The 9,612-nt window shown below is 53.4% G+C and overlaps 1 protein-coding gene and 1 long non-coding RNA gene across 2 annotated transcripts; one reads left to right on the top strand and one right to left on the bottom strand.

Moving 5' to 3' along the window:
* Positions 1–2,189: 2,189 nt before the first annotated feature.
* LOC115861184 (uncharacterized) lies at positions 2,190–5,984 on the bottom strand. Its single transcript, XR_009559079.2, has 3 exons — positions 4,912–5,984; positions 4,358–4,557; positions 2,190–2,912 (listed from the first exon to the last, which is right to left on the bottom strand). It is a non-coding gene; the product is annotated as an uncharacterized lncRNA (long non-coding RNA).
* CDIPT (CDP-diacylglycerol--inositol 3-phosphatidyltransferase) lies at positions 5,359–9,288 on the top strand. The gene is made up of 6 exons (XM_030871720.3): positions 5,359–5,947; positions 6,047–6,181; positions 6,865–7,018; positions 7,460–7,541; positions 8,121–8,202; positions 8,322–9,288. The coding sequence occupies exons 1-6, from the start codon at positions 5,905–5,907 to the stop codon at positions 8,465–8,467; spliced, it is 642 nt and encodes a 213-aa protein (XP_030727580.1). The 5' UTR covers positions 5,359–5,904; the 3' UTR covers positions 8,468–9,288.
* Positions 9,289–9,612: the final 324 nt, after the last annotated feature.

Below are 9,612 nucleotides of genomic sequence, written 5' to 3'. Positions count from 1 at the left end.
GATTGCACACAGGGCAGTGTTGAAGGGGGTGGCCTGGGGTCAAAAAGCCTGACTTTGGGCTCAGCCTCTGGAGGACCAGCTGGGCCCACTCCTGGCCTCAGCAGTCTCTCCACAGCGCTTGGCGTTTCCAGGCTCTTCTAGCTGGGTGATAAATGACAGTAGCTGCCTCTCCTCCTTCACTGTTTGCCAGGTGACAAACAGCACTCAATTTGTTTCATGACCAGTTGACCTAAAAGTCAACCCCCTTTTGAGAAATCTTGTACCCATCCAAGTGTACCATTTTTCCTCCCAATCTTTTTGGCATTTATTTATTTTTGGCTGCGTTGGGTCTTCATTGCTATGCGTGTGCTTTTCTCTAGTTGTGGCGAGCAGCGGCTACTCTTTGTTTGGTGCGCAGGCTTCTCATTGCGGTGGCTTCTCTTGTGGAGCACGGGCTCTAGGCGCGCGGGCTTCCGTAGTTGTGGCTCGTGGGCTCTAGAGCGCAGGCTCAGTAGTTGTGGCACACGGGCTTAGTTGCTCTGCGGCACGTGGAATCTTCCCGGACCAGGACTCGAACCCGTGTCCTCTGCATTGGCAGGCAGATTCTTAACCACTGCGCCACCAGGGAAGTCCTTTTTGGCTTTTTTTTTTTTTTTTTTTTGCGGTACGCGGGCCTCTCACTGTTGTGGCCTCTCCCGTTGCGGAGCACAGGCTCCAGACGCTCAGGCTCAGCGGCCATGGCTCACGGGCCCAGCTGCTCCGCGGCATGTGGGATCTTCCCGGACCAGGGCACGAACCCGTGTCCCCTGCATCGGCAGGCGGACTCTCAACCACTGCGCCACCAGGGAAGCCCCCTTTTTGGCATTTTAAGCATATCTGCTGTTATGTGTCTACCAAGTATTAGATTTGCAGCTTTTCATAAACAATGAGCTTGTTTGGTTTCCCATGGGTGTCCTTTTCTACTTTACTTTTGAACGTTATAGAGAATTTACAGCCTGTTGGTCTTTTTTTTTTTTTTCCTGCATTGGGTCCTCGTTGCTGCGCGCAGGCTCTCTCTAGTTGTGGCGAGCGGGGGCTACTCTTCGTTGAGGTGCTTGGGCCTCTCATTGCAGTGGCTTCTCTTGTTGCAGAGTATGGGCTCTAGGAGCGTGGGCTTCAGTAATTGTGGCCCGCGGACTCAGTAGTTGTGGCTCAAGGGCTCTAGAGTGCAGGTTCAGTAGTTGTAGCGCACGGGCTTAGTTGCTCCGCGGCATGTGGGATCTTCCCAGACCAGGGCTCAGAACCCGTGTTCCCTGCATTGGCAGGCGGATTCTTAACCACTGTGTCACCAGGGGAGCCTCAGCCTGTTTGTCTTAAAGTCTTTCTCCAAATCAACTGAATTTTCCTTAATTAAAATTTTATAATTAAATGTAATGAAACATTTTTAGGACACTCAAAAGAGGATTGGATTTTAGAACACGAGGCAAACCGACCTTGATAATAGCCTAAGTTTTTTTGGCATTTATTCTGTGCCAGGCATTGTGATGAGCACTTTGTATGCATTATGTTTTTAACTCTCACAAGGCCCTTGTGAGACAGGGACAATTATTCCCATTTTTCATATAAGGAAACAGAGGCTGGGAGATGTGACTGACTTCCTTACGAGGCTCCAATAAGTGGCCAGACTGGGATTTAAATGCAAACGTCACAAAGCCTACTGCACTGCCTTCTGGTTAGTAACAGGCATGATATGTTCCATAGCCATGCGGCTCCAAAACGTGGAGGGGAGACCTCAACACTGACACTGGTGGCCGGAGGGGCTCCTCAGAAGCAAAGGTGGACCCTCTCAGATGCCACAGGCACCTTAAGGTGCTGGAGTTTGGCTGGGAGGCTGGATCTGGACCCATGAACTCATCTCTGCCAACAGGTTGATGGAGAATAGGTTGATACCTGCCTGAATTAAAGCCATTCCAGGGGCTTCCCTGGTGGCACAGTGGTTAAGAATCCACCTGCCAATGCAGGGGACACGGGTTCGAGCCCTGGTCCAGGAAGATCCCATATGCTGTGGAGCAATAAGCCCGTGCACTACAACTACTGAGCCTGTACTCTAGAGCCCGCGTGCCACAACTACTGAGCCCGTGCGCCTAGAGCCCGTGCTCCACAACAAGAGAAGCCACTGCAATGCGAAGCCTGCATACCACAACGAAGAGTAGCCCCAATGCAGCCATAAGTAGATAAATAAATAAATAAATAAATTTATTAAAAAAAAAAAAGCCATTCCAGGGTAATTCCCTGGTGGTCCAGTGGTTAAGACTCCGCATTTCCACTGCAGAGGGTGCCGGTTTGATCCCTGGTCTGGGAAGTAAGATCCCACATGCCACGTGGTGCTGTGAAAAAAAAAAAAATTAAAAAAGAAAAATCACTCAAAAAGAAAAAAAAGCCATTCCAATAATATGCCCAAGAAACTTAACACCCCATTGTAAAGCAATTATACTCCAATAGATGTTAAAAAAAAAGGAATATTGTAAAACAATTATACTCCAATAAAGATGATTAAAAAAAAAAAGAAATAGGAAATAAATAAATAAAATAATATGCCCACATAGCTGGCAAAAAGGGGGAGGGGCACTCCTCCCACATCACCCCACAGAGAGCACTGCCCAGCCTGAGAGGAGGGAAGGATCTCTGTCACTTTATTAAAGTTTTTGATTTCTGGTGGTGTCCTTGCTAGCTGAGGGTGGAGAGGTGTGTGATGGTTCCAGAACCCTTTGGAGGCTTCAGGGGTGATGTTGCTCATGACCAGGAATCGCCCCAAAACCAAACTTGAATGAGTTGTGAAAGAGGAGCTTTGGTGCATGTTCTAGAGGAACAGAGTGGGGAGAGGGCACGAGAGGCCAAGAGCAGCACCAGAGTTGGGATCATCCTCCAGATGTCAAGTTGCTAGGCAGAGCTCCCTAGAAAAGAATAAGAGTCTTTTGACTTTAGATTCAAGGTTCATGTCTTTTTATCTTTCCATCCTTCACCTATCCATCCAACCCCTATCCCCCATCCATCTATTTATCCATCCACCATTCCCCACCTATCCATCTATCCATCCGCCCACCATTCTCTTTCCATCCATCCACAAATCTACCCATCATTCCCTATTCATAACAGACACTCAATAAACATTTGCTGAGACTTCCCTGGTGGTGCACTGGTTGAGAAACCGCCTACCAATGCAGGGGACACGGGTTAGATGCCTGGTCCGGGAAGATCCCACATGCCGCGGAGCAACTAAGCCTCTGCTCTAGAGCCTGCGAGCCGCAACTACTGAGTCCGTGTGCCACAACTACTGAAGCCCGCGCGCCTAGAGCCTGTGCTCCGCAACAAGAGAAGCCACTGAAATGAGAAGTCCGCACACCACAACGAAGAGTAGCCCCCGCTCGCCGCAAGTAGAGAAAGCCCGTGTGCAGCAACGAAGACCCAACACAGCCAAAAATAAATAAATAAATTTTAAAAAGTCATTAAAAAAAATAAAATAAACATTGCTGTCAGTTCCTTCTCTACCATCTTCATGAACCCCTCTCTCCTCCTCTGCCAACCCCTGACTTGGAGAGGTTCTCCAAGGCTCCATCCTCGGCGCCCCTCGTCTTTCTCACTCTGCACAACCCTCCATCCCCCCACCCCACCCCCCACCAGGGCAACTGCACACCCTTCAGCTGCCAACTTCCTCCTAGATCAGATCTGTCAGCAGCCCAGACCTTGCCACCGAGTCCTGAAGCCATATTCCCAACTGTCTACAGAGCATTTCCACCTGGAGTCCCCGGGGCCCTCACACATAACCCGTCCAAAGGCGGGAGTGTGCCTGCCACGCCCCAGCAAGAATGAGGAGGCTGGCGTAACTGGAAGCAGGGACTGGAACTAGTGGTATCGGAGGGTCTCTGCACAGAAGGGTCCTGGCGTGGGGTTCACCGTGTTTGGATATCTCAGTCCCTTGGTCTTGTGTCTGTTTTTCTTTGATGGGCACAGGATTCATGTGGTAGGCAGCGACAAACAAGGCCTCGTCAGTGAGTTCTGCGCTGATCTGTGTCAGGAATTCCTCAGAATGGGAAACCTTCTGGAAAAGGGCAAGTCAGAGGGGCTCAGCCTGGGAGTTCCTACATGGGAGTCCTGGGTCTGGAGGCTCCCAGGCTGGGGGCTCTGGGTCTAAGGAGTCTGGTATTGGACGGCTGGGTCTTGCAATTTGTCCTGGAAGGTCCTGGAAGTGGAGGGCAGCCTTTGGGGACCTCAGGGGCATAGTGCTGGGGGCTCTGGGCTCAGGGTTGAGGCTAGAGTTTCCAGGCTGGCGGTCTCAGTGCCCTAAGCCTAGGAGCTCTTCACTTCACCCCCACCCCAAGAACTCCTCTCCAATGCTCACCGGACCTCCACCCAAGCAGGCTGCAGAGTCTGTGGCTTGGGACTGCCCGCTGCCCTTTTTCTCCACATTCCTGGTAGCAGTGGATGCCATCCCCCTGGGGACAGCGGAAGCTCAGGTTAGGCTGAGAAACCAGCCCACTTCTCCCAAACCCAACACACCACCATTCCCCGCGGCCTTGAAGAACTGTGTCAGTTCTCTCTCTGAAAAAAAGAAAAAAAAAAAAGAAAAGAAATCGTTGCCTTAAGTCTTCCGGGGGGGGGGGTGAGGGAGGAGGTGGGACTCTCACAACACCCGCCTCCCGCCCCCCTCACTTCGCCCAGCAGGGGCCTCTCTTCCCTTCTTCCCACCCAAGACCTTTCCCAAGACAAGGCAGACCACTTGCCGCCCCCGACCTGGCAGATGGGTCGAAATCTTGGGCTACTCGGCAGGAGGGGAGACGGGGAGGTCTATAAGGAGCCCTTTTATGGGCCGGGGGGCGGGGGACTTGGGAGCTGGGGAGGAAGGTTGGAAAGAGGGGAACCGGGAGCGGCGCCGCTACCCGTTGCTATAAAAACCTTGGCGTCTGCGGAGGTTCAGCAGCACCGTAGGGAGAGTAGGGATTCTAGAACCAAAGCTGGGAGGGCATTTTCCCAGCTTGTCGCATTCGCTCTCCGGCCTCTCCTCCACCCCCTTTAGGTCCCTCCTTGGGGGCAGTGACCCCCGCGCCAGTGGCCTTGAGAAACTTGGGAAGATCAAGGTGGAGCCTGGCACCTAACCCTCCCACCACTAGGGGCACGCGAGAAGCAACCCCACCCGAGGCCGCCCTCCAACCTCTCTGGCTATCATGTTTTTGCCTGGAGCCTGTGAGAGCAAATGGGGCCAGAGAGAGGGGGCGGGGAAGAAAAGGTGTGGGCTGTGCCAAATAACCTGGCCTCTCGGGGGTGCAAAGAATCGGGAGGGCGGAATCTTTTTTCCTTATCTTTGTCTTCAGGAGTCATATCCTCCGCAGAAAGGAAAGTAGAGACATTTACCTAGGCCTCCTTCTCTTTTGACCTCTCCTTTTAAGTTCCTTCCTTTGCTCAGCGTTGATGGTTCTTTGCCCCCTCTCCTCCCTCTTTACTTTGGTACGAACCGATGGAAAGGGGAGGAGGGAAGAAAAGGAAAAGGAAGAGGGCAGGTCTTAAAGGGGACGCAGCCATTTCTTAAGCCTCTTCTTCCTTTCTCCAATTTTGCAAGGACGAACCCTGAAGAGTAGGTTCCGGAAGCTAAGCACAGCTGGAGGAGCAGGGGCCGCAGCTGGAGGCAGGAGAGCCGGCGGGGCAGGCGGAGGCCAGCGTCTGCTCAGGGGAAGGGCTGGGTGTGCGCGCCCTCTGTGCCCCACGCACAGCTGTGTCGGCCCATGCTACGGCAGGCAAAGAGCTTTAACATCTGGGACCTGGCAGGGGCAGCGGGGACCTGCGTGCAGTGGGCGCGGCCGATGAGCCGGGCTGGAGGGTGAGCCTTCCGCCGGAGCTGGGAGAGAGCTGGCACCTCCAGATAAGGCCCAGGGCGGCCAGGGGACCTCCGCGATGCCAGGCGAAAATATCTTCCTGTTTGTGCCTAACCTCATCGGTGAGTGCTGCCCGCGGCTCCGGGCCGAACGGGAGGGCTAGGGACCTTGGGCAGGCTCCCTGATCCTGCCCTGTCTCCCCCTGCCGTCTCAATCCCAAGGTTATGCCCGGATTGTCTTCGCCATCATTTCTTTCTACTTCATGCCCTGCTGCCCTCTCACGGCCTCCTCCTTCTACCTGCTCAGCGGACTTCTGGACGCTTTCGATGGACACGCTGCTCGAGCCCTTAATCAAGGTGACAAACACCTTTTCTCAGCCAGCCTTGAGACCCAACAACCCTCTGCCCCCTTTTCCTGCTTCCTTAGGACCTCGGGGTAGGCGGGTACTCGGGAATCAGAGGGCTCTGTCATTCCCATCTCTGTAGAAAGCAGAACAGAATGGCCTGATTTTGTAGCAGAAGGGATTTAAGCTCGCTGTGGAGACGAACTCATTGATAGCGAGGGGTGTGGGATACCAAGACCCAGCATGGCAGTGCAAGTGCTGGAGGCCTCTCTGAATAAAAATCCATTCAACAGGTGTTTTGGGGGCATCTGCTATATGCCAGGCACAAGCCATAAGGATTCCAGAAAGCATGTTTAGAGGGAGGATGGAGAGGGAAGGGAGATGGTTTCTGGAGAGATGATTAATTTTTTTAATCTGTTCTTCAGACCCACTTCTAAGACTTCCCATGCTAGCTTTCTCACTCCCTTCTACACTGTTTTCTCTACACTGCCATGCTTCCTTGTTTTATGATACGGTGACCCTTGCCTTTTGACCTTCATACTCCAACGATAGCAGTCTGCTTTCCTCCCCAGGCAGTGGATTGTGGGCCTTTTCTCTCTTAGACTCTGCATTAGAGTGATACACTAAATATGGCCTCTGTCACAGATGCATTGCCCCCTTACAGCCCCCATCCACCTAATAGTTGCCATTTTTCAGGAACCCGATTTGGGGCCATGCTGGACATGCTGACAGACCGGTGCTCCACGATGTGTCTGCTGGTCAACCTGGCCCTGCTGTACCCTCGCGCCACCCTTCTTTTCCAGCTCAGCATGAGCTTGGATGTTGCCAGCCACTGGCTGCACCTCCACAGGTCAGTGATTCTGGGGTTGTTGACCGGTTGAAGAAGACACTACAGTGGGGAGGGGTGAGACCATATGGGAGGTGTCTTCAGGCTTCTTGGGACGTCTCCTTTTTAGCTCTGCTTTGTTGAAGGACCCTGGGCAAACCTTCTCTGAATTAGCGTCAGTCCTGTTTTACGGTTGGATTAAGTAATCCCTAAAACCCTTCTGAGGATTCCAAAGAGTTAACATCCCTTGGGAAGGGGCATGAGGCTTTTGAATCCTGATTCTTCCCCCAGCTACCCAGCTAGGTAGTGTGACTTAGGGCAAGACAGTGGTCCTCAGCTGTGCCCCAGTCCCTCCTCTGTTCAACAGAGGCAATCCCAGTACCTACTTTGTGTGGGTTGAAATGTGGATTAGGTGGGCATTCGTAGTAATGAAAGCTCATGGATTCCGCCTACTTTCTCCCCAAGTTCTGTGGTCCGAGGCAGTGAAAGTCACAAGATGATTGACCTGTCTGGAAATCCAGTGCTTCGCATCTACTACACCTCCAGAGTGAGCATTTGCTGCCCCTCCCTATTCACTTAGCTTACGGGCAAGTCCTGGGCTGAGCCCTGGGCCCAGGGTGGGATTGGTGGGAAGGGCTCCTGGGCTGAGCCCTGTGAATTGCTGGAGAAAGCAAGTGGGCCTGAGGCCCAGGTGCGCCCAGGGAGAAGGAACTGAGTGGCTTGAGGGGAGAGGGAGGGAGGAAGAAGCCAGGGAGGTGTGCAGAACCAGCTCTCAAAAGGCCTTAGGCTGTGAGAAGGAGTGTAATCTTTACACTGGAGGCTCCAGGGTGGAACACCTCCAGGTAAGGCCCAGGGCTTCAAGGGGGCAGCCCGGTAAAAATATCTTCCTGTTGGTTCGTAACCTTGTGGTGAGTGCTGCCCACAGCTCCGTTTGGAAGGGGAGGGTGAAGGGCCTTGGGCAGGTTCCCTGATCTGCCCTGTTCCCCCTATGCCCACCCACATCCTACCTGTACCGCCCTGCACCCCTCTTTCTCCAGTACAGTTCCTGGCCCCCCGGCCCTTAGTTGGGGGATCGGGGGCACTCCCCTACCCTCTTGTTTAAGCAGCCTTTTTGCTGTCTGTGCAGCCCGCTCTGTTTACCCTGTGTGCTGGAAATGAGCTCTTCTACTGCCTCCTCTACCTGTTCAATTTCTCCGAGGGACCTTTAGGTAGGAGATGAGGGGCTGGGCAGGAGGGTGGGAGGGGGTCGGGCCTGCCCGGGGAGTCAAAGGCCCCTCCCTCACCCGCATCCTGTTTTCTCTGTATCGCCCCTGCTCCCTTCCCACAGTTGGCTCTGTAGGTCTTTTCCGAATGGGCCTCTGGATCACAGCCCCTATTGCCTTGCTCAAGTCCCTCATCAGCGTCATCCACCTGATCACAGCCGCCCGCAACATGGCTGCCCTGGACGCAGCAGATCGTGCCAAGAAGAAGTGATCCTGGAACCTCCAGCCCCCGGCTACCCACCTGCCCTGGGAGTCTCACTGTGCCACGCGGCACCCCTGTCCCTCCTAGGAGGTCCCAGGCACATGTCTTCCCCATGTGTTGTCCAGCCTGCTGGGAAGGGGGATTAGCCTCTTTGGTGATGTCATGTTCTCCGTAATCCTGGGGACCAGTCCCACCCCTGTGATCTCCAGGGACCTGGACTTCAAATCAAGAAGGATGCTCAGGAGGCCCCACCCACACGGGCAGTGCTCCCGGGGCCTGAAGAGAGCTGTGTGAGGATCGGGCATAGTCACCCCTGCTGGCTCAGCCCTGGGATCCGGCTTGGCTGAGACCTTAGGGACGCTTGAGTGAGGGAGGTGGGGCAGGGGCCAGGTTTCCCAAAAGGCAGGGGTTCAGACCTCTGCCCCTGGCTAGATAGAGGAAGCCTGTGGGTTCCATGGCCCAGAGAGAAGGTGCTGTCGAGATCCCCATTGCAATCTCTGTCCTGGCTCTGAAAGCCTTGATTATAAAGGCGGGAGCATCGCTGTTCTGGACTTGGTTTCCTTTGAGATAGTCCTGGCCCAGGGCCTGGGTCGAGGGGAGCTTGGGGGAAAATGAGGATCCATCTGGATACTTTTGCCGCAGTAGTTTACTGGCTGGCTCCTTCCTGTCATTCCTCAGTGACCTCAGAGAGATCCCCTCCCTGCCACCCAAGCGCATTCCGTGTCCTCCGCCCACCTGCTTTATTTTCTTTACGACACCGTCACTGGCTGTCTACCTTTACTTGTGTACCTGATATTTTCTACCCTCACTAAAATGTAAACTCCACGAGGGCACAGACTCTTCTTGTTCTTTCTCCATCCCTACAAAGAAGATTAACCTTGACCTGACATATCGTAGCGGCTTAAATACTCACAAATAGATCGGTTGGTTTCTCAGAATGTGGTCCTTAGACCACCTGTGGGATATTTCTTGAAAATTCAGCTTCTTGGACCCTGTGCCAGACTTTCAGAGTTGGAAATTCTAGGGATGGCCCCAGAAGTCTGAAGTTTTAATAAACTCCAGCTGATTGATTCTTCTTCCCAGTTACACTGAGAATCACTGTTCCCTCTTAAACACTTTTTTGGGTACTTATCATAGGAGACACTGTTCCAGGC

Source organism: Globicephala melas, chromosome 15 (assembly GCF_963455315.2).
Source record: "Globicephala melas chromosome 15, mGloMel1.2, whole genome shotgun sequence".
Classification (NCBI taxonomy): Eukaryota; Metazoa; Chordata; class Mammalia; order Artiodactyla; family Delphinidae; genus Globicephala; species Globicephala melas.
Note: the sequence above shows the minus strand (reverse complement) of the source record. Positions and strands in the feature narration are given on the sequence as shown.